The following is a 24,316-nucleotide window of genomic DNA, read 5'->3' on the forward strand; positions in this document are numbered from 1 at the left end:
CACCCAGCGGCGCTCTGGGTCTTCGGCGGCGGGCCCGTCACTCGCTCCGGGTGTCCTTGGTGGCACTGAGGGACCACTGCCGAAATGCCGCCGAAGAACCGCAGGCAAGTGAAGGTCTCACTGCTGAAGTGCCGCCAAAGACCCGGAGCACCGCCAGGTGAGTAAAATAAAAGTGCCGCAGCGGGTGGCGCCTTTTTTTTTCATGGCTCCCCCGGGTGAGTAAAAAGGCGCCAAGAAATTGACAAGGTGCCACTTGTGCTCAGTGAGGGAACGGCCGCTGCCTCGCTCCCCCCCAGCTACGCTACTGGTCTCTGCATATCAACTGACTAGATCACCTGTTCCAAATGGGACAAATTAAGATAATATTGTTGCCAGCTTTATTTGTATTGTCAAGCTGTTTATTAATTCTGATTTTTTTTTTCCAGCACGCTCACAGAAGAGCTCAGGAATAGGACGCTTGATGGTACATGTGATTGAAGCCACAGAGTTGAAAGCCTGTAAACCTAATGGTAATAATTTAGGAGTGGAAGGCTAGTACATTCAAAAAGGAGGTTAAGAGTTCAGTGAGTCAGGCAAAAGTGCAGATTTCAGTGACAGCCTCTGCAGGTGGCTCTCAGGGATGAAGTGGGGTCATGTCTCTCTGGTGTACTAGTGAAGAATAGTTGTTGCCTAACCCAAATTTTTGGCATGGCAGCACAGAATGCACCTTCAAACAGCAGTCACAATAGGAGAGAAGTTTTTGTATTGGGCTGTACGTTTGTGAAAATCCAGCCTCTGAAGAAGACTTTTACTTTGTAGAATAAGATGAAGAACAAGAGAAACGTGAGAGCGCCTTGGTTGTGGTCTGGCTTTTTTGTGTGTTCCTATCAATAAAGACTCTTCAGTGCTAGATCTGCTTAGGGAACAGCGTTTCACTGTTTGTTCTATGCTTAGGGAAAAGCAATCCGTATTGTGAAATCAGCATGGGGTCGCAGAGCTATTCCACCAGGACGCTGCAGGACACTTTGAACCCTAAGTGGAACTTCAATTGTCAGTTCTTCATTAAGGACCTTTATCAGGATGTGCTGTGTATCACCATGTTTGACCGGGATCAGTTCGCACCTGATGGTAGGTGTAAACATTTTTTCAGGACATTGAGAATTCTCTGATCATTTTGATTGTGCTGCATGTTTTCCTCCCAAATAGCCACAAGGGCTTAACATCTGGTCCCACTCCAAGAAAAAGACACTTTCTTATTCAATAAGTATGTTAGCCCTGCAAAGCCAGCATAGCTCTGGGTGATCAAGCTGGATTTTATTCGGTCTTGTCCATCAACAACAGAATTGGTTTTTTTCCTGTTAGTTACAGTTTCAGTTCAGTCTCAGCCCCTGGAGGAAAATGGGGCTGCAGAGGTGTCACTGAAGGCAGAATGTGTACCCTTCATTGCTGGTTGTGATGCATGAGAAAGAACTCAGCTTGAATCTCAGATCCCAGGTTACACTGGCACAGCTGGCAGTTGGAAAAAAAATATTTTTTTTATCTGTAATCTAAGCACATTTGATATTGAAATCATTAACTCACAATAAACAGGGAATGCCATTTTTAGTGACATTTCAAGGTAGAACCTTACTTTTATACACGCAGTACTACTGTGTACTATAGCAGTATGCATAAGGTTGCCAGGATGAAAGCTGTATCCTTGTAAACACTCCGGACTGTTGTTCGGAATCATCATTCCTCATGGAGAGAATAAAATATATAAATCTAATTAAAAGTGCCTGAATTAAGGTAATTAAACCCCTTGGTTTTCTTCCTGGCATGGCACCTGATTTATTGCGAAAACTTGGGCAAGTCATTTAGCGTGTCTCTGTCTCCATCTGTAAGATGAGAATATTTGTATTTGAAAGGGATGGTATCAGAAATGAACTGATGTTTGTAAAGCATTTTGAGATCCTTAGATCAAAGACATTAGTGCAAAGTATCATTTCTAATATTTTTTAGCTCTGTGCTTCTAGAGCTCTATCTAGCAAAAAGTCCTTTTCATCTTCTCAGTTGTGCAGGATGATCATACTGGCTAAGCAGCAGGCTGACCTGTTCAGGAGTAAGGCAGGGACAAGTCTCAATCAGGGAGTAAAGATTGGAGAAGGAGCACTTGTGCTTGCTGAGGTATTAGTCTTTAGTATCGTTCTCTTACTTCCTGTGACTGGGAGTTACTACACGCATAAAAATTCAAGCCTTTAATGATAAATACATTAACAGTAATGGGAACAAGTGAATTGCCTAACATAAGAATGTAAGAATGGCCATACTGGGTCAGACCAATGGTCCATCTAGCCCAATACTCTGTCTCCAACAGTGGCCAGTGCCAGATACATCAGAGGGAGTGAACAGGACAATTATCACGTGATCCATATCCTGTTTTCCAGTCTCAACTTCTGGCAGTCTCAGGCTTAGGGACTCCCAGAAGATGGGGTAATCTAAACTAATCTAGTCTAGTATGGGACATAGTCATGGCTACGGTATTCCAAGGAAAGTGCACTAGGCACTTTGAGAAACTCTTGAGCACTAGGTGATGATCCAAGAGGTCTTTCTCAGCTCTGACATCTGTGATAGGTGTCCATTTCTCTTTATATTACATAGACCTATTGAGCCATTCTAAATGCATGTCTAATGTTAGTGCTTTGCCTTGTTTGCTCAGGTTTTCTAATCTAAGATTTGTAGGTAATGCTGTTCACTTACATTTGTTCAACAGATTTCTTGGGTCGCACTGAAGTTCCAGTAGCAAAAATCAGAACAGAACAGGAGAGCAAGGGACCTACAACTAAACGTTTACTGCTGCATGAGGTTCCAACCGGGGAGGTTTGGGTCCGCTTTGATTTGCAGCTCTTTGAGCAGAAAACACTCCTTTAAGAAAACATTTTTATTTCACGAAGGACAAAGCTGACAGCTTGGCCACCTCCACCAGAGCTGAAAGCATTTTACAAATCAATCACCCCCCCCCAAGCCAGTTACTGAGCAAGAATTCCTGTTGCTGCATCATCTTCCTAATTATCCATTGTATATGATTTCTTTGCTGCGTCCTAAGTTGCTGGTGATCTATGCAAATGCAAAATTTACTGTATATAAGATACTGTAGCTCAGTGCCTTTTTGTTGATTAATATTGACATTTTTGTTGTGTTCAGATGCCAATGTTTCTGTTTTCAGGGCCATAAAAAGTATTATAGAGTATCTTGGCATCAAATGTATGTATATATAATGTTACCACTTAGTCTAACATATAGACCTAGGAATGGTTTAGTTGAAGGCTAGAATCATTCCATTTGAAAGCTGAAAAGTGATATCCACTGGAATATTCCCTTCTCAGGGTGTTAATTATAGGGATTAAATGCTGAAGCCTTCGCACTTGAGGAGGCTCTAAAATGCTGTATGTTCTTTTTTAAAAAATAATCAAATACAGTTCTTTACTTGACACAGTTCTGCACTGAATAAGAAATTGCAACTTGATTTGTCTTTCTGGTTCAGTTGTATTAGTCATTTCTGGCAGAGACAATGTGGTTAAAAAGAGTAAGTAGAAAAAATGATTTATTTTAAATACTGTGTGCAACCTACAATAAGGTGGAAGAATATTTTTCAACTTTTAATTTTCCTAAATTATTTGTGTAAAATTACTTGGTTTTGCAGATCTCCATGGGATGTGCATCTTTATGCTTTGTCATTGCCAACATGTACATACAGAGTGAAAAATATAAGTTTATTAATGTAATTTGTCTACATATATTTACTGATGCATATTGATTTTTTAAAAATATTTTATTGTACAGGTGAATGGGAAATAATGGGAAGTAACTTACAAGGACTAAATTCAAGGAAAGACTATTAAAATGTAAATTTTGTTTGGTATGGGAACTGCTACTGCAGTAGGGGTTTGTAGAACTGAAATTTGTTGCAAGCAAAATCTTCCTCCCCACATGAAAATCAGGAATGGTAAAAGGGAATTTGTTTTTCAAAGTGTTTGACAAATAGTAACCATGTTATTGCATCCTGACTTTGCCTTGTGGACATTTAAGCATTGCATTCAGTTCCAGACAATGAGTGAATTTGTATCCCACAGGTGCTACAATACCTAATAATGCCTAACAGAGTTTCAAACCTGATTACCAGCCTGAAGGCTCTTTCTTTGCTGGACTTAAGTCAGACCCTCTGTTACTTTTAACAGTTTTCTGTGGTTCAATTTTTCTAGTCCTAAATAAAAAAAAAAAAAAATCTTGGCAGCTTTTGAGAGATTGTGTCTGTCTGATTGATGGGAATCCATGTTTATTTTATACATCTTAAGGGGACAGCATTTTGTTGTGAGAAAATAAGGTGTGATTGCCAAACCTTTGCATTTTGTATTTAATCACAGCCTACCCCTAGTGAGACAGGGTTAATGGCCCAATATTTTAAAGGTATTGAAACTATTCAATCTGTAGAATATTGGCAGAAGTTAATACAGCTGGAATGGTTAGTATTGGTCTTCCAGGAAGATGTGCCTTCTACTTCCATGCCTGGTTGGGGTAACTCAATCTTTCTATGACTATTGTTGTTAAGTCATCTCAGTTTGTGCACCTTATAAGTCTCCAGCAGAAAGTCATTCAAATGTGGCATGATATTAGTAAGCAAACTTTATTTTATACTTCACACGCATACGTTTATTTTCACGTACAAAGTTTTAACAGTGAAGTAAATACCAGCTCAAACAGTTGCTTGAGAATGTTGTTTAACTACTATAGAAACTACACTTACCTTCCTCCATCAAACTGAGGTTGGCTGGCCAGGGGCACTTTGATTTGCTCATTGTTCAGACAGAGGATTTGTTTTTGAGATTCTCAAGGTGCCCCATCCTCAGAGTTCTAGCCTACTGGAAAATAAACAAGATCTGGAACTAGTCAGTGAATGTTGGTCTCCTTCAAGGTCATGGAAAGGACAACCCAGGGACCTGCTTTCCCTAACACGTTTTCACTGCACTTTTTGATATCTGAAGTAAATCAGACCTGGAGTCGTAATAGAGCACCTTATGTAGGAATGTGCAGATTCTAGAAATGTCCTTTTCCGGTCTTGCTTGTTGTCTGTTATAGTTAGGCAGTCTCTGGGATTGTTAAGAAGGCTATATAATGGCTGGGAAGGTAGGGAAAATGTCAGTGATTTATTTCTCTTTTCAATACAAACATTTCACAGCATTGCGATAAACTTCAGTGTTTTAGCATTGTCATCTGTCTCTATGCAGTGACATTTTTAAATGAAGCTCCTGCCATTTTAACTTCCTCAGATTTTTAGTCTGTACAGTATTGTTACTGCGGCTGGAAATCCATGTAGCACAGAGTACTTTGCATTTCTTTGGGTATTGTGCTGTTATGCAATTGGCACTTCAGAAAGGAATGGTTAGCAAGCCGGTTTTATTGCATTTTGTCAAGATGACTGGCAAGTGGTCAGTTGCTTTAGCAGAAGGTCCTGGGTACACATCCCAAATCTAACTTTCTAGTAGATATACATCTCCTCTTTCCAAAGGGTGGGAGGACACGTACTGTCAGCCCAAGCCTTGAAATCCAGGGTGCCAGTGTTACGGTTTCTCTTCACCCTTCGCCTTTAACAGAAATCAGATTGGTAACAGCCATTAACATATTGTCACATACGAATGATTGCCCCAAAATCAACAATGCTTCAGCTCCAGCTATTTACTGCACTGAGTTATTCTGACAAATGTTCTCTTAACAGGAAAATTGGATAAAGTGAATGAACCTGCCACTACCCACAAATTCTCTCTAAACAGGATGCTGGAATAAAGCTTAGGTACAGTAACAGCCCACAGGACTGAGAGCATGAACCGATGGGAGATGTGATGTGCTGCCTAGTACCAAAGTCTCTATGGCCAGAGGATGGTGACACTGTCCCTAAATCCAAGAAAGTGAGGAGGGAAAATAGGATGGGTGGCAGAGAACTGGAAAGAAAGGAGAAGGCAGAAAAAGTGAGGAATGGAAAGCAAACAGCACAGAAACCAATCAAGTGAGATGTAGCAAGGGCTGATCCTACATGAGAGTCTCACACAGGGATGGGCTCCAGTGCAAAGAGGGTGGAGGAGCCATTGTTGTAAGGGTTGCCCATGCAAACCCACACAGAGACTAGGAATAAAACCTCTCATTTGGTTCAGCTTTGCTATCATTGCACATAAGGGGCACGTTTTTCCTTGAGAGGCCTAAGGTGAACCAGCACCAACAGGGAGCTTGAAGAACTGAGTCAAAACCCTTACTAAAAACTTCCCTTTCCCCATATCTCAGCAGCTGTGCTGATTCACTCCCTTCTTCAGCACAAGGCTCCACACATGCTCTGCCAGCCCACGGAACACTCTGTACTGATTCCCAGCCCACAGACTGGGAGCACTAAACTGGGGCATGATGAAGTTGACATCCCCCTCTTGGTATCTTGACACCCATCTGCAGCCTGAGTTAGAATCCTAGAAGAGACCCAGCTTCCACACCTCCCGCTCAGGGTTAGCAGTATTTGCTTTGGCCAGCACGTGCGCCCTTTACAAAGTTTTCAACAGATTATAGTTGAACTGTAATAATTGTCTTTGTTTTGCATCTTTCACTACAAAGATACTTATCAGCTGAACTTTAAACCATCTCCCTGCTTATGGCATTTTAAGCATAACTGATGCTTTTCTTAGAGTGCCTGTGATATATGCTTAAAGCCTCCTGGCTCTGTGATGTAGCCTGTTGGTGCAGGATACCCGCACTGGGAGCACAAGGGACAATGCATGGTTGGGGATGGGGGCTGCCAGAAGCAAAAACCTCAAAACTGTCACAACATAATGATCAAGTGTAAAACAAGCTGAGTGAACAGCTGTAAATCAGCCACCTTGCTTTGCTCACAAAGAGCCTGACACTAGTGACAGCAGCAAAACTCTGGCTCTTAAGAGCCTTCAGACACATCCAGATGAAATCCTCATCTGACTATCCATCCTCCTCTATCCTGAAGAGGCTAAATTGTAGGTTTGGCCTCCAGGCTTGGCCCTGAGCAATGCAAGAAGTGACTCAGCACAACCCATCTCTAGTTCAGAGCTCCCTTGCTCTTAAGACACTGGAACAGGAATTCCAGGTGGGGCCATACGGAGAACCATACTGTTCCCACCCCACACTTGCTACATAGATTCACACACCCCTTACTTCTCCAGGAGGCAATCCAGCCCCTTTCACCAGCACTAACTTCTTACAAAATGTACAAAAGTAAGCAGACTCCACCAGTAAAACCACCTGAACTTGCCCTTCCAAGCACTTTGATCTATGACCGGACAGGACCGGGGGTACGTCTGTTGCCGATTTGTTGGACTTTACCTCTTCCTCTGCCGAATCTCACTTTCTATGTATCCTGGGGGTATTTTCAGCCATTCAGCTGCATCCATATTTTGCCGGCCTAAAGGAAGCAGTGGCAACTTTGCCTTACATAGGTTGTTCATTTCTTTGGCTGAGTATATTCCTCCTGTGGGGAGTTGAACAGTAACTAATGTGAACAGCAGCACTATTGCTAGCCAGAATGGCTCTCGTTGTTGTGTGAAACACTTCCGCGAATTGAAGAATATGGATGATATTAAGTACCTGTCTCACATTGCTTGATAAGCCCATCCTCAAGAAACCTTCCTTGTACCTCTTTTAACAGCGGATCGTGTAAAGGTGGAGTTGACACCTATAACAAATGCAGTATTTCATATGCTTGGACTAAGAAAACACTTTAATTTGAGGGGTTCGGAATGGCACAGACAAAAGTGACATCTCAAAACACCCTGTGAGTAGGGAGCTGTCATTAGCTCTACTTTATAGATGGGAAACTGAGGCACAAACTGGTTGTTAACCTACTTTTCAGAGGTGGTAAGGAACCCAGCAATGCTATGGCAAACTGAGAATATAGCCAAAGTCCCAGCCTCCTGTGCTAAGCACCCTCTCATTACCTCTCCCATGTTCTGCACAAGTTTGGCAGAGTCTTTACAGGCTGCCCAAAGCATTAGAAATGGGGGTGCTGCTACTGTACCCACTAACAGTATTCATATCTGTGGGCTACAGTCAACTACATCTGGAGCAATCAGGCTTTTTGTAGGAAACGAAATTCCCACCAAATACAAGCCACAAGAAATATAGGATTATTCACCCAGCAAGTCAGCCAAACAAGCATGATTCAGTATTGCAAACAAAACACACCCGGCCTACTGTGAGACACACCAAGCCCTGGTCAAAGGACTTTAGCCCAGGTGACCTTTGTAAATTTGAGTAAAACCGTAAAACAAAAACTCTTCTGAAATATTTAAACTAACCCGGCTAACTACTGAGTTTAATATGGAAGGAACGGGGGCCTGTTCTCCTGCTTCCACTGAAATCAACTGTCAAATTTTCCTTGACTGCAATAGCAGCAAGATTGGGACTCAGTTTTCTAAACTAATGCAAGTGGAACCACCCTGAGCCAAACGACCATCTTGAGTATCACCAACCCTAAGAGCAACAAATCAGTAACAACATACACTGGCTGTCTCATTAGCCATTAGACTTTTCTTGATCAGAGGGTGCACCTAAAAGCCAAAAAGCAGCAGTTGGCCATACCTTCAGATAGGTGGGATGTGTATTCAGGAAGAGAGGGTCGTACTCTGAAGAATCATAATCTTCCAATGCCACCTTACCCTGTGTGGGAAGCAAGCGATAGCTCAGGTCATGGCTGATGCTGCTGATGTAGTGACTGGAGGTAGCAGTGCTGAGGCCTAGCTAGCAAGGTTACATGTACATTTACTGAGTGACCTGCGGATGGAGGAGTCTGTTATTTATGCAGCTCTAACTCCTCAGCAGCAGTTTCATGCAATGTTTAGTGCCAGCCCTTTGCTTTGTATGTTTGTATTTAATATTTATATCATAGTGGTGCACAGAGGCCTCAGATCAGGCTCAGCATTGTGCTAGGTGCTGTATAAATATGTACCCAGTTATGTCCCTGCCTTGGAGAGCTTACAGTCTTTCATGGCTAGTCCCTCGTACAAGCATAAATGGAAGCACAGGCATAGTTTGCCGTCTATGCTATTCTCTGAAGCATCGGTGCACAGTCTCCTCCATGTCCCTACCACACTGTTGAAGTGCAGCGGAGACCCCCCCCCGGCCATAGCTCAGCAGTGCGGCAGGAGATGGAAGTGACACCCACTGCTGCTGAAGAGCTGAGAGGTTTGAAACGACAGAGCACCTGATACTGGCCTGGTGCAGCTGAGCAGACCCTTGTCTTCAGCCAAATGTGGCCTGATGGAAGCAGAGCCGCTTCTAGCTTCAGGCCATGATTGGCCATGTTGCCATTCATCCGCCACCCCTGGCCTTGGCTGTGGGACTGGCAGGAAGGGGGGCGGTGAGAGAGTGGGGAGAATGGAAGTCAGGGGAAGGCTGTCTGGTGGGATGGGATAGGGGGAAGAAGGGGAAGAGATTGGAGGGCCAATGGAGGGACACGGAGAGGGGGAAATGTTGGCAGAGCCAGAGAGGGGAGAGAGGAGCGAAGCTGTAGGGAGAGAGCCAGCAGGGATCTGGGGAGAGAGAGAGACCGAGATGGGGGCACTTGGAATGTCAGGGAGGGGAGAGACCGTAGGAAGAGAGGAGGAGGGTAGAAGTGAGGGAGAACAGAGGGATGGAATGGGCAAGAGGGGGGGACAAGTGGTGTGCGGGAATAGGAGAGTGATAGAAGACTGAAAGGGAAGGGAGGAAGCATGAGCGGGGTGGGAAGGGGTGAGGGAGCCTGGAGGAAGACGCAGGAGAATGGAGGGAGAAGGATGGAGATGGAGAGGGGCATTGGGTTGATGACAGAGGGGCTGTGAGGTGGGGAGGCAGAGGGGCCAGGAGAAGGGGAAGGCTAATGGCAGGGAGAGAGAGACAGGAAGAAAGAAATGGACAAAAAGGGAGAAAACATCAGAAAAAGAAAGCTTTAAGGTGAACCAGCATCAGGGATTTTATCTATGCCACAGAAAAATATCAGTCTCTCAAAATGATTCACAAATGGACACAATGAATGCAAATTAATGCCCCACTGCTACACAGGTCCATGCACTCAGGTAACCAAGAATTGGAGGATTTTAGAGGGTTCACAGCCACAGGTTGTAGGATAAGGCTGAAGCCTCCAAATTCATGATACAAGAGGGGAGCTGGGCTTTTCACTGAGGAAAATGTGCCCTGGATGCCCTGAGGAGCTCCAGGAAGTGGTGAAATGGTTATACCAGCCTGGGGGGTCATGATATGTTGGCAGGTTACTTACATCATCTTTCTCAGAGCAATGGCTCAGGGGCCTGAGCTTTTCCACCACACTTCATATTTTTCTTCCAAGGATCTCAGTGTTTTACAAGAAACACCCCTTCCCCCCCCCCCCCCCCGCCACACCAGCTAAACAAGATTATATAAGCCTCACTCCACACACCGCTGCCAGGCAGCCCCCTCTATAGGACAGTTTACAGGCATGGAGAATACTATACATAGCTGAAACTGTCGGGTGGAAGCAGGGCCGGCTTTAGGCCTATTCCACCAATTCCTCCAAATAGGGCCCCGCGCCCAGTGAGAATCCCTTCCCTGGCTAGAGGCACCTTTTTAATTTTTACTCACCTGGTGGCGCTTCAGGTTTTCAGTGGCACTTTGGCGGTGGGTCCTTCGCTTGCTCTGGGTCTTCAGTGGCACTTCGGTGGCGGGTCCTTCAGTGCTGCTGAATACCTGGAGCGAGTGAAGGACCCACTGCCGAAGTGCTGCCGAAGACTCGGAGCACCGCCCAATGAGTACAAGCCCCATGTGTTTTTTTACATGTGGTGGGTTGTTTTTTTTTTTGTCATCCTTGCTGGGGCCCCGTCGAAACTGTTCGAATTGGGCCCCGCACTTCCTAAAGCCGGCCCTGGGTGGAAGAGAGATAGGCAAGGTGGAATTGCCTCACTTGGAATTTGACTAAGATACTCTAGTTTTTATGAAAAAGGTCACGGTATCTTTAACAATCTCAAGTAGCCAGGGTCTCATTAAGCAGCATGGGGAACTGAAGCCACCCTGACTTAGCGAGAAAAGTGCCAGCAACCAAGTAATAAACACTACTTCCTGCAGCACTTGGGTGTTCCTTGGAGGCGTCCCATCTACATACTGACCCAGCCCAGCTTGTGAGATCCTACTGGATCACAGTCTGAGGTTGGCTGGCTGCAAACCTGATATGGTATTTACAGTTCTGAATCCCATGCCTTCAGTAAAAAGTCTGACCAAGCCCTTCATCCTTCCAAAATAGATAAATGGCGTTCCATGCTGTTTGCTGTGTGGGATGTTCTGATTAAACCTTAGACACTGACGTTCTGTTTGCTCTGTGTTGACTTTTAAAGCTTCCACGTCACTTTTCACATGCATCTCAAACTCCATGACCAAAGTTTCACCACTATAGCACAGTGTGTCTATTGCTCTCACACCCAACGGGCTACATTCCCATGATGCTGTATGGGTAGAACTTCTAAAAGACTTGTTTCCTTTGACCGAGAAGACATTTTATAAACGTAAATGATTATTTCACCAGTGGTAGATGATGTGATTGTTCTGTTTTGTGCATCGAAGTTATGTATGAAGGATGACTGGAAGGAACCCCATAGATCATAAATTCCAATATCCTGCTGTGCAAGCAACCCAGTCATTTAATCCTGCTCATAAACTTCTCAAGCTGTGTCTTAATACTCACTGTTTTCCCCCACAACCCCTACTGGGAGGCTGCACCAGAACCTTCCTCCTCTGATGGTTAGACACCTTCTTCTAATTTCCAGCCTAAATTTACTCATAGCCAGTTTATATCCATTTGTTCTTGTGTCAACATTGTCCTTTAGTTTAAATAGTTTTACCCTCCCTGGCATTTACCTCCCCGATGTATTTATAGAGAGCAATCATATCCCCCCTGAGCCCTCATTTTGCTAGTGTACATAAGCCAATCTTTTTTAGTCTGCTCTCATAAAATATGCTCCCCATTCCCCTGATGATCCTAGTACTCCTTCTCTGCATCTATTTAAATTTATCTTTCTTGAGCATGCGTGACCAGACCTATACACATTATTCCAGACGAGAGCTTACCAATGCCTTGTTCAATGCCATTAATACGGCTCGCTCTCTACTGGGCATTTTTCTTTCTTATGGCCACATTACATTGGTGGCTCAAAGTCATCCTGTGACTGACTAATACACTCGGGTCTTCCTCTGCCTCTGTTGTTTCTAACTGATGAGGCCCCAATTTACAGCAGAAATTCTTATAGTCTCTACATACATTACCTTGAACTTTGTACTTTTTAATTTCATCCCATTTCTATTGTTCTGGTGATCTAGGTCATCCAATTCATCCTGTATAATTTTGCAATATTCCTCTGTATTGACAATGCTTCCCAACTTTGTGTCGTCAGTAAATTTCATTAGCACACTCCTACTTCTTGTGCCAAAGTCATTAAAGCAAATATTAAATAAGATCAGTCTCAAGACCCATTGACACTTGAGGAACTACACTAGTAACCTCCCTCCAGCCCAATAGTTCTCCATGGCACGCGCACATTTTGAATACTGTGTGCAAATGTGATTGCTCCCATCTCAAAAAAGATATACTGGAATTGGAAAAGGTTCAGAAAAGGGTAACAAAAAATGATTAGGGGTATGGAATGACTTCCGTATGAGGAGAGATTAATAAGACTGGGACTTTTCATCTTGGAAAAGAGATGACTAAGCAGGGATATGATAGAGATCTATAAAACCATAACTGGTGTGGAGAAAGTAAATAAGGAAGTGTTATTTAATCCTTCTCATAACACAAGACCTGGGGGTCACCAAATGACATTTATAGGCAGCAGGTTTAAAACAAACAAAATGAAGTATTTTTCCACACAACACACACTCTGTGGATGTTTCCAGAGGATGTTGTGAAGGCCAAGACTATAACAGGGTTCAAAAAAGAACTGGATAGGTCCATCAATGGCTATTAGCCAGGATGGACAGAGATGGTGTCTCTAGCCTCTGTTTGCCAGAAGCTGGGAATGGGTGACGGGGAATGGATTGCATGGTGATTACCTGTCTGTTAATTCACTCTGGGGCACTTGGCATTGGCCACTGTCAGAAGACAGGATATTGGGCTAGATGGATCTTTGGTCTGACCCAGTATGGCCATTCTTATGTTCTCCTTTCAGCCCAACTCATTGTTATCTTGTTTTAGCCAGTTCCTTACCCGTCTCTTCCATCTTAATTAATAATTTCCATTGTAGTATGCATCAAATGCTTTACTGAAGACCAGACAGTAGATCTACTGCATGTCCTTCCTCTTTTAAAATAATTTATCTTACACAAGATAGATACCTAGTTAGTGTGGCACATCCTACCTTTGGGGAAACCAGGCTGAATTTTATTCCATTTTCCATTTACCTCCATATCTTTAACTATGCCTTCCTTCAGAATTTGTTCTAATACCTTGCATACTTATTGAGGTCAGACTAATTGGTCTATAGTTGACAATGTCCCTTTTTGACCTTTCGTTAATATAAGTATTACATATGCTATTCTCCAGTCATATGGTATCATCCTAGATTTGATGGTTTTATTAAAAATCTTTGCTATCTGACTGGTACTCTCATGTGCCAGTTTTTTCAGTATTCTGGGATGGAAATTATCCAATTCCTCTGATATGAGTGCAGTAAATTCTTATGAGTTTTGTTTTCATCTCTCATGTGGTAATTTCCATTTCTATGCACTTATTCCCATCAGCCATTCTACCTTCGCCCTAATGCTCTATATTATCATTTTGTGCCATATGTGTATTATCCTTAATCTCCACCCTATCCTCACTGCACAGAGGCCCATTTCTTCCTTTCTTGTTCTCTTTTCATTTTTATGTCCAAAGAATCTTTCATTATTTGTATTAAATCCTTTTGCAAGCTCTAACTCAGTTTGCTTTTTGGCTATTCTCACTTTATCCCTTCATTTTTTGACCACCAAGACATACCGTATATACTCATTCATAAGCCAAATATTTTTGGTAAAAAAGTGACCCATCAAAGAGCGGGGGTCAGCTTATAAATGGGTCTACACCAAAATTTGATGATTTTAAACTCTATGGAATCATTGAATTGAATATCTAATACATTGTCATTTTGTTTACCTGGAGCATCTGCAGGCATGGAGCCCCTCAGCTCGCTGAGGCCACGATTCGCCATTCCCAGCCAATGGGAGCGGCAAACCGCAGCCACAGGGAGGAGAGGGGCTCTGTACCTGTGAATACTCCAGGTAAACAAAACGTCAAGGCTCACTAGAAGCTTACCCCAACAGGCCAGGAGCCAAAGTTTGCCAACCTCTGAAATATAGGGTCGGCTTATGAAAGGGTCATACAGTTTTTCCTATTTTTACCTAACCATCTTGGGGGGGTCGGCTTATAAACGACCAGGCTAATGAATGAGTATATACAGTAAGTTTCTTTTTTGATCAATCCTTTCTTCCATTCTTTTTAGGGTCTTTGCTTACTCCTAATATCCTTTTTGAGGTGATTATTCATCCAGTTAGGTAGGGTAGCACTCCAGACGAGTTTTTCCCCCTTGCTTGGGACTCAAATTCCAAATAGTTTTTGCACCCTTGACTTTAAGAAAGTCCAAGCCTTCTCCACATTTAAATCTCTGAGCTTTTCAGTCCAGTTGACTTTACTAATTATGTTTCTTAAAGTCTCTTGAGAAACCTTAGTTACTGACCTGTTTTTAATTATCCTTCCTTTTAATTTAAACTGACTTAATTTGTGATCACTTGATCCAAGGTTATTTTCTACAGCCAACTCTTTTATGACATCCTCAGTGCTTATCAAAATTAAGTCTAAAATAGCATCATTTCTTGTTGATTCACTCAATATTTGGTGAAGAAATCTGTCATCTATTACATCCAGTTCATGAACCAGAGAATGACTTTAGCAGTTTTCTATTAAGAGACACTCAAGTATAACTAGCAGCAGCTGTCCTGCATATTCAAAGCACTCACTAGCAGTGTGAAATTTACAAAAGAATGACATTTTCTACCCTGAGCATGATTAGTTTTGAGTATTAAATCACAGGAAACAAAGCACTCAAGTTACTAAGTGTTTTTTTCAGTAAATTGGTAATGTCACTCTACCCTGAAAATTCTGTTAAGATACTACATTGGCACCACCTCAGCCTCTGGTCCTACTGCTTCACATGACAGGTAGAACACAGAAGTGAGTGCTTCCCCATGCTGCTCTGATAATGTGCTGCAAAACCATCCTGGAAAAGCTCTTGAGAGGTGAGAGTATAGTTCAGTCTCTGTTGACCCGTTCAGTCCTTGACTACTTCTGCGGAGGACTGTTTAGCACATGGTTTTCACGCTAAATGTTTCATAGCCCACTGAGTAAAAACTACCGTTTTCTCATTACAGTAAATCCAGTTTGGAACCATTTCATATGTTTCTGGTACACTGGACAATCCAATCATTACCTGAACACAATAGCTGTTAGTTTAAACCACAATTGTGTTGTTAGCAAGAAAAAAAGATCAATTACAAACAAGACTAAAGCAGATCCCATGAGTATGCCACATTGTATCAATTAAAAGGTCAACAATGGGTGCTTTTGCCAGCAACCCTCAATGTGCAACCCATACAATAATAAAATCATTACGGATACCTTCTTATTACAGTAGTTTAAATATAGAGCGAGCTGCTTTCGTTTCCTTTCCTCTATTTCTTCACTTGACTGGCTGTCAACTTTGTCCTCAATTTTCTGCAGCAGTGGCTCTGAAACACACTCCAGCCATTTCTTGTACTGGATCTCCTTCTTTCTCAGCTCTAAGAAATCGCTGTGTCTCAAATACTTGTCCACCTCCTACATTACAGAGAGGCAGAAGATATTCATGTATTTAGGTAACCTATTAAGCACTCCTCTTACAGAGATATCAAAGGTCTATACAGAAAACAGAGACCAGATGTGGTGGGGTGAATGGAAGGGTAGGTGGAAATGGGCAGTTAAGTGACCAAACAGAAAGACCCAATATAAATGTTGATATTTTAAGCAAGAGACTGGTTGTAAGCCCATATTTAGGGTCCCATCTTCAGTGCATCCTCCTTTCAGAGGCCTGTGTGGCGGCCTAGCAGAAGGGGGAAAGGGTGGTGCCAACTAAGCTGGGAATCAACAGGAAATTCAGCATTAAGCACAGCAGTAATTTACCATAAAGTTTTAATCTCTTTCCTAGAGCATCAGATCACAGGGAGTATGAGGCTGAAGGGCAACATGAGGTGCAAGGGACTGTGCTGTAGCATAGAAGGGAAAAGCCAGAAATATGGGGGCAAGTGAATACAGAGAGACTCAGTGGGGTACAGGAGAACTGTGAGCAGGGACATGGAAGAATGCCCACCCTGACTAGTTAGAGCTGGGGGATAAAGTGTCAGCACCCCACATCCAAAGGGATAGAAGAGGGTGAGCTAAGTCCTCTCTGAGCAGTGAAAAGGCAGGCTCGTATTTCTGTATGCATATTTAAGTTTAAATGTTGAATCTGAAATGATCCCATACCCCAAAAGGTGGAAAAATCAGAGGGCAGGTGGCTTAAAAACCATGAGATGTTTTTCAATCTTATGATCCAGGAGTCTAACATGATCGTGGAATGCAGGGATTGGCACCATAGCAGCAGGAGCTATGAGTGACCCAGAGGACAGATAAATCTATAGCGGCAAAAATGAAAACCTGGCAGTCTATGGAGAAAGAAGCACAGAGGAAGACATGGGTCATAACATCAGAGTTCAGGTAGCTGTAGGTAAAATGACACTATGACTTGCAGAGAGGAAAGAAAGGCACAAGGACTCAACTAAAGATATAGGGTCTAAATTACAGTGATGAAAATCTATTTTCTCTGATTCACAGTGGAATATTTGAGAGCACAATTTGGCTCAAAGGTCACATATCTTGAGATAACTGGTCTTATGATACTATCAACTACTGGCATTTTACCATCAACTGTTGATGGGCAGAGAGATTTTGACACCCACATGTTTTCTTGTGTAGTTATCAGGATATGGTGAAAAGGACAAATATATGTTCCTTACCTTTACAAAATAATTTTCTCTGTCCAAGATGGACTGGGTAGCAGCAATAATATTTTGGCCTTCATTAGATACTGCCTAACAAAATAAACAAAATATCAGCAAAACCGGGAAGTAAAACTGCTGAATAAAAAATAGTCATTAGAATTAACTCTGATTTCAAAACAATAAGTATCAGTACAGTAGATTAAGTTCTTTGATCAGCAAAGATGGAAGGGCTGGTGGCACTCTTAGGCATTGTGTTTAGATGCTCAGATGAGCATGGGAAGGAAAAGCAGATAAGATCAAAGAGGAAAGATAGCATCAGTTCAAGCATGAGAAAGAATATGAGAGAACTCCCTCCTGAGAAGAAAACCTCCTAGGAAGATTTAATCTTACAGTGCATTTCCTTTTTCCCTTCCCAGTTTATTAACCCCTCTGTATTGTAAACCCCAAATATTTATTTACACAAACAAATTTCCCTCCATACTTCTCAACTAAACACCCGCCATCTCTAAACTCAATCCACAGTCTTGAAAGTAAGAACAGGAAAGAGCTGTTATCACCACATGGACAATTACAGCACACTTTTTTTAAAAAAAAAGTTTAAATTTGTAACCTTCAATTGAACTGATGTTCTCAATCTAGTTTTTAAATAAAGAGCTCCTAAGGCCTAATCTAGTACCACAACCACTGCAAGTACTCTTATTAGCAGTCTCAGCAAGGAGGCCACGGAACAAACGCACAACAGAGACTGAACAAATCTCTCACTCAGAGGTCCTCCCTTCAGAGCACGGTTGAGGCACACAGGCGAGGAAGCTATCGGATAGACAGAGGACTCTGGTCTCCAGGACTGGCAATCTCCATCATCTTTTACAAGTACTGAATTAATTTAAAAAGAGAAAGTAATTCTATATTTTACAGGAAAGATTCTAACAGCAAACTTTAAATTTCACCTTTAAAAATCTATGATAAATGTTTCACATTTCAGTGAACTGGTCAGTTTCAGACCCAAACTGCACAGGGTACTGTGTGTAAGGGCCATAGCTGTGGTAAGGAGCTAAAGGCTGGCCTACACTGGACAAGTTGCCCCAGTGTAACTGAATTGATTTTAAGTGAGTTAATTTCATTGATGCAAACTGCTTGTGTAGATACACACAAACTGATTGAAACCTCACTTACATCGACTTTGCTTAAACCAACCTACTTAAGGCTTTAATTAACCTGATATTCCCAAGGTTTAAACCAGTTTAAGTGTATTTACATTAAGGGTTTGCACCAGTATAACCTGGTCAATTTTAAATCATTGTAGTTACTCCAGGACAATACTTTGAGTGTAGACCAAAGCCAGAGAGAGGCTGAAATGTTACTCTTCACTCACCTTCCTGCCTTTCATTGCTACTGCAGATGATTTCACAAGCCAACTCTATTGCAATACCCATGTTCGAGAGCACCATTTAAGAATGAAGCTTTAGTCTTAACTTAGAATTTCCTGTGTTATGTTTGTTTACTCCTAATGTGCTGATGGTACCACATCATTGATGGAACACAGCTGGTGTTTGGAGCTTGCCTATGCAAGTAAAGAGCGAGCCTCCTGTAGTAAGAGGAGGCCCTGAGATATAAACCTTGGTATCAGAGGCCTGGTATGAGGTCTAAGGCCTGAACTAAAGTAATGGTCAAGACTTTGCTAACATAAAGCAAAGTGAAGCTGTGAGCCAGAGGCAGGCCCTGCTCGGGAGAAGCTGGCAAAGAAGGGCTGATTGCTGCAAGAAGATACGTACCTAAAAAGTACGAACACTAGAGATCAGAAACCATATACTTATACATTCCACACAGATAACAAGGAACAGACTGACCTATCCCATAACAGGGCAAAAGGGTAATATGATGGATAGAGTTGTTTTGTTCGAAACCAACATGTACAGAGGGAGAGCAAGTACCTTAACTACGTAGAGGGGGTTGCACCTCATACGTCAGGACTGAGTTCGTAGCTTGTTGTACCTGTGTTATAAGAATGCATCCCTGGGGCGGTGTCTTTGTCCAGCCTAGGGGGCAGTGGAAAGTCCGCCACTGACTGAGCTGAGTCCATTGTCAGGGGGCACATACTTGTAATATGTCCTGTAGAGTAACAAACTAGAGGGAACTATTTTGTCATCGTTTGGACAATAACCTGGCCAAAGTGCCTTCATACCTTACTAGACTCTGTGGTCATTGGGGGTTCTCTTCCGGTCTGCTGTGTCAGCTATCTTCGAAGAGCTGGGACAGCACACAGAGGGAACACACGCACGCAGCCGAGTGATATCAACACTGAACAGAGCAGAGCACCACACCGGTAGGCATCTGACAACACTGGTGACCCCGACGTGATGCCTCCCACCTTCCATGATTCTGCAAAGTTCTATATTATTTTATATCCCAATGTGTATAAATCTGTTTCTTCATTTTTCACTTTGCAAAACCACACTATGTAGTTTTAAAAGACCCCTGCCTCACCCGTGTAGACTGGTGTCATGCTTCAGCAGGGTTCTCTTACTGAAGTGATATCAACAGAAAAATGCATGGAGCAGGAGTCAGAGCCAAGGAGCAGCAACCAGAGGCAACCAAAGAAGAAGAACTCTATATTTCATAATAAGCTGAATGGCCCTTTTACCTTGGTTATTTGGGGCATTCAGTATGTTACACTAAACCTGACAGACCTGTATTATATAACTGCAGGCCACCTTTAATAATAACTTACAGAGCTCTTTTCAATTCAAATATTAAATATATCCATATAGCACCATTAAAATGCAGCTACACTCACATTGTACAACAGTAAAGGGATGGAAAATGTTGCCCAAGAAGGACAAACTTCTCTTATGAAAACTCCTGTCTCTTATAAAAAAAATGCCGATAAAAAGCAGACAAGACCCCAGTTGTTAAGGTCTTATCCAAAACACCCACACACAGGACACTGCATGGAACTGAAAGGATCTATCACAGGACGATGATGATGGGGCCAAGTGAATCATGTAGAGCCTCAGGCTGCAGGGAACTATTTCAAACTAGATGCTTTGACTATGTAAGTTACCTTTCCACCCCAAAACACTTCTCACTTGGTAACTTTTTGTTACTCTTCCCAAAGGCGGCAAACCACTAGGTATTGTCCATACAGCAGAAATGTTACAGGACATTGCATTTAATTACTTTTTCCTCATCCCTGCAAAAATACAGCTTCTGTCCTACCTGTACTTGAGAAAACCGCTTCTGTGTTAGCCAATCTTCACAAACTTTTTTCCTTTCAGAAGCACTTCTGCCAAAAGTGCTTGGGGATCTGTTCCTAGCCAGGGAAGAGGTGGCGCTCTGCAGAGATTTTAACAGAAGGAAAAATCCAACAGTTTTGGTTTGCAAAAATCACACTGCTCATCCTTCCACCTAGGTACCAAACTCCAATTCCTCTACAACCTGGGGCATAACTATAGCACTTTTCACCCCCAAAGGATCCTAAGTTTCACTAACCACCACTGTGCAAAGAGTCTTGCAGCACCAGTTAAGCAGTGCACAGCAATGGTTTAGGACAGGAAGTTTAGAATACCTTATCAAGCTGAAACAGCCGCAAATAGAGTTAGGCAGAATTTTATTACCCAAACTAGAATCTGGCAGGACACCAGGGCTAACACCCCTATTCCTGCAGAAATGGCCACGGCATATTTAATGTCCATACAGGGTTGGGTCTTCGGTTTTACATCTCTTCCAACAGCTCAGTGCCCCAACACCAAGCCAAGGTGCTGGTTGACCTGGAAGACTCAGTCAACAATACCACTTTCTGCAGCATGCTGGACCAAATACATTCCTGCTCTAGCTTTACTGTATTTGGCCCACTAGGTTTTCCCTGGAGTTCTGCCATCCAAGTATTGACTAGGTACATCCTAGATATTCCACAAGACAAGGTGCTAAGGCTGCAGATGTAACCAGAGAAACCCTTCTGTTGATTGGCAATGAGCATGAAGAAAGAACTACCATGCTGGCTAGGATCTGGGAGCTGCTTAAACTACTGCCTGGGCAGGGGAGTGAGCACATTTGTTGCCTTCAGTGCAGGTAATGCAGTAGGATTCAGCCAATAGGGAAATGGATAGGGAGGATAGCTCATTAAGAGAGAAAATAAAAAGCATGAGGCTCTCGTAAATCAGGCTCTCAGGAAATACTCATCTCTCTCCAAGACCAAAACAGTGGAAAGGCTTTTGGCTGCAGAAGCTTTAAAGCCTTTCATCTTAGAGACTCTGGATGCAATGAAGCCTCATTACTCTGTTGACTCCAATGAGAGCTGAGAGTACTCAGCAGTTTTGAAACACAGGCTTATGAAGATCTTGGCCAAGATTCATATAATCCCAGTTAGTTTATCATGTCCATTCCCAATGTACCATTCAAGATCAGACTGTAGCAAGATCAGACTGTAACAAACAGTCTCCATTATTTTTGTCCAGTTTAATTTAATAGATTCATGCAGTGGAGCTGCCACCATTTCTCTTGGGAGACTACTGATGGGCCAAAAGACATCACCTTTAGGAAACATGTCCGGATAGTCTACATTTTATCTTGACTCAGTTTCATCCTATTATTCCGAGTTATGTTCCTCTACTGGGCCATCCTAAATCTCAGCAATTCCTCTTTCTCCTGGGGATGAGATTTCCCTGGCACAGGAACTGCTGAAGACAGCTGTAACACTGCCTCCCAAGAATCCCGTCACAAGCCCGAGTAGGGGCTGTGCTGGGGGTAGGAGAGGTGTGCCAGGGCAGGGCTGGGGACAGAAGGGACATATCAAGGATAGGGCTGCAGGCCAGAATGTCGCAGAGATTCCAAGCAGGGCTGCTGCTCGAAGGGCAGCTACAGGGTGGCTGGCATAACTGAAACAGGCCCTGGAGCTGCCTATGTTACGCCAAGAACAGTTTCTGCTCATGCAACAGACCAGGATTGAGGGTACAACGGTGGGTGCTCCCACTCCCTCTGAATTACAAAGTTCCGTGCTAGCCCTCTACAAGTCTGCACCCGTTAGACTCTCACCCTTAGTATTTATATTCTTCAAAGCCATGTAAATGTAAAAACTCCTCAGGTACCTCATTACAGATATTGGTTTCAGGTGCCCCATTCTAGGGTTTAGCAGGGTGAAAACTATGGTTGAAGAAATGAATTGGCACCCACCTGTTCTGGAGTCTGCAGGGCATACTCTGTCTGGGACCTTGGACATTTCAGCTTTAGTAACCACTGGTTCTCTGAACCACCCATGTTAGGTGCTCCTGAACAGGGCTGGAAACAGCATTAAAACATGTCAAAAGCCACAGCACACACTAAAAGGGTAGTTTTCTTACTGTGCAGCCAATCAAACTTCCTAGTAGTTTCTAAATGCTGCTAGAACATTTACCTATCTGTGCAAATAACAAATAATCAAAGAGAAGAAGACGACAAATGTCAGTTTTATAGTCAGATGTTCCGTGTGATACTGTCTATCGCAGGAGTGGACAAGCTACAGTCTGTGGGCCAAGCCATTTTAAGCTGGCCGGCAAACCACAGCACGTGGCTCGGCCCCACTCTGGCGCTCCAGCTGGGGCACCAGGTCAAAGCCATACCACGCAGCTCAGCTGGGGACTAGACCATGTGGTTTGGCCCTGCTCGAGTGCTCCGGCCAGGGCACTGGATTCGGGGGCTACATCATGTGGCTCAGCCCCGCTCTGGAGCTCCAGCTGGGCCACAGGGTTGGTGGCTGCACCACGAGGCTCCTGGAAGCCGCGACATGGCCCTACTCTGGCTCCTATGCACTCCAAAGGGAGCTGAAGGGGCGGTGCCTGCAGATGGGGCAGCGTGCAGAACCGCCTGGCCGCACCTCCATGTAGGAGCCGGAGAAGGGACACACCACTGCTTCTGGGAGCCGTTTAAGGTAAACATGGTTCAGAGCCTGCACCCCTCACCCTCTCCCCATGCCTCAACCCCCTGCCCCAGCCCTGATCCTCCTCCTGCTCTCCAAAGCCCTCGACCCCAGCCCAGAGCACCCTCGTGCACTCCAAACCTCTCATCCCCAGCCCCACCCCAGAGCCTGCACCCTCTCCCGCACCCCAAATCCAATTTTGTGAGCATTCATGGCCTGCCATACAATTTCTGTTCCCGATGTGGCTTTTGGGCCAAAAACTTTGCCCACCCCTGATCTATCGTAACCTTCAGAACAAATGAGTAGGCTGATTTTGTACTATTGGACAAAGTTGTTTCAGTATATGCCACAGTGTTTGTCATGACATCAGCTCTGAAAATACCTTTGACTTATTAAATTCTACCACCTTACTTTTACAATTCTATGATGTTCTTGAGCACTATTAAACCTCTGCTGTGCTCTACTTTAGAGATGGCCACATTTTAGTACTTGGTGAAGTTATTTCTGAATGCAGAAAACTAACATAAGAGCAACACTGAGGTTGTAAGTTCAAGCCAGGAAATTCCAACTTCTATATCTTGTCTATTTTATGGCACACATTACTAAGAGTAATCCATTAAGGTTTATACATAACAAGGGAAACAGGATGTCCACCAAAGTGCAGGAGGTCTCTCTAGGACCCTCTGTACTGTGTTAGCACTTTAAATTCACGGAAGAGCTGAGGCCATAAATTATGCATTCTTTCCCGAAGATGGAGGCCAAGACACTGAAAGCATCCCTGATTTTTTCTCATTTGTTGCCCTTATTCCATGTTCCTCTTCTGAAACCTGACTATCCTCTGGTATCTGGGTAAATGGTAATGCCACAATAATGTCTATTTCTATAGAAGTACTGGTTGTTAGTTTTGCCCCAGTTTCTTTAGCCCAGGGAAGAGATTTCCATTTTTCAAAGGCTTCTACCACCAGCTGGTTGAAGGACTCTCCAAAGAGTCTCCCGTTGGAGTACTAGAACAAAGCTACAGACATTTTGCTTGGATGTCTGCCTTCCATGGAAGCAGGGAATTAAGGGAAGAGTTGAAGACAAAAGTGGAAGCCAAGGGTATCCTCTAAAGGGCTCATTGTCCTGCCCAGCACTTCAGCTACATCAACCCCTCTTTGAGTGACTTCATTATGAACATAAACATAAGAATGGCCATATTGGGTCAGACCAAAGGTCCATCTAGCCCAGTATCTTGTCTTCCGACAGTGGCCAATGCCAGGGGCCCCAGAGGTAATCATCAAGTGATTCACCCCCTGTTGCCCATTCCCAGCTTCTGGCAAACAGAGGCTGCCCTGACCATCCTGATTAGTAGCCTCCATTAAT

The 24,316-nt window shown here is 43.4% G+C and overlaps 3 protein-coding genes across 3 annotated transcripts in view; 1 reads left to right on the top strand and 2 right to left on the bottom strand.

The window, feature by feature from the left end:
- Nucleotides 1-3,761, top strand: part of ITSN2 (intersectin 2) — a 137,503-nt gene extending 133,742 nt beyond the window's left edge. Inside the window, 3 exon segments of the mRNA XM_075063640.1 lie at nt 426-509; nt 934-1,107; nt 2,732-3,761. Of these exon segments, the coding sequence (XP_074919741.1) occupies nt 426-509; nt 934-1,107; nt 2,732-2,889 (416 nt within the window). The 3' untranslated portion in view covers nt 2,890-3,761.
- Nucleotides 1-24,316, bottom strand: part of UBXN2A (UBX domain protein 2A) — a 368,202-nt gene that overhangs the window by 20,235 nt on the left and 323,651 nt on the right. The window lies entirely within an intron of this gene.
- Nucleotides 4,148-22,317, bottom strand: FAM228B (family with sequence similarity 228 member B). The gene is made up of 8 exons (XM_075063504.1): nt 22,234-22,317; nt 20,281-20,397; nt 17,080-17,154; nt 15,668-15,865; nt 8,602-8,679; nt 7,609-7,696; nt 7,348-7,492; nt 4,148-5,600 (listed from the first exon to the last, which is right to left on the bottom strand). Exons 1-8 carry the CDS (start codon nt 22,315-22,317, stop codon nt 5,495-5,497), a joined length of 891 nt encoding a protein of 296 aa, XP_074919605.1. The 3' UTR covers nt 4,148-5,494.

This window comes from Chelonoidis abingdonii, chromosome 3 (assembly GCF_003597395.2).
Source record: "Chelonoidis abingdonii isolate Lonesome George chromosome 3, CheloAbing_2.0, whole genome shotgun sequence".
Classification (NCBI taxonomy): Eukaryota; Metazoa; Chordata; order Testudines; family Testudinidae; genus Chelonoidis; species Chelonoidis abingdonii.

Excerpts from the sequence above, each read along its gene's own strand:
- FAM228B (XM_075063504.1), bottom strand. The coding sequence starts at position 22,317 with ATGGGTGGTTCAGAGAACCAGTGGTTACTAAAGCTGAAATGTCCAAGG. Across the intron at positions 15,866-17,079 it reads GAGAAAATTATTTTGTAAAG|GAGGTGGACAAGTATTTGAG; the intron begins GTAAGGAACATA and ends TCTGTAATGTAG. Across the intron at positions 5,601-7,347 it reads GAGATTCGGCAGAGGAAGAG|GCGAAGGGTGAAGAGAAACC; the intron begins GTAAAGTCCAAC and ends TTTCTGTTAAAG.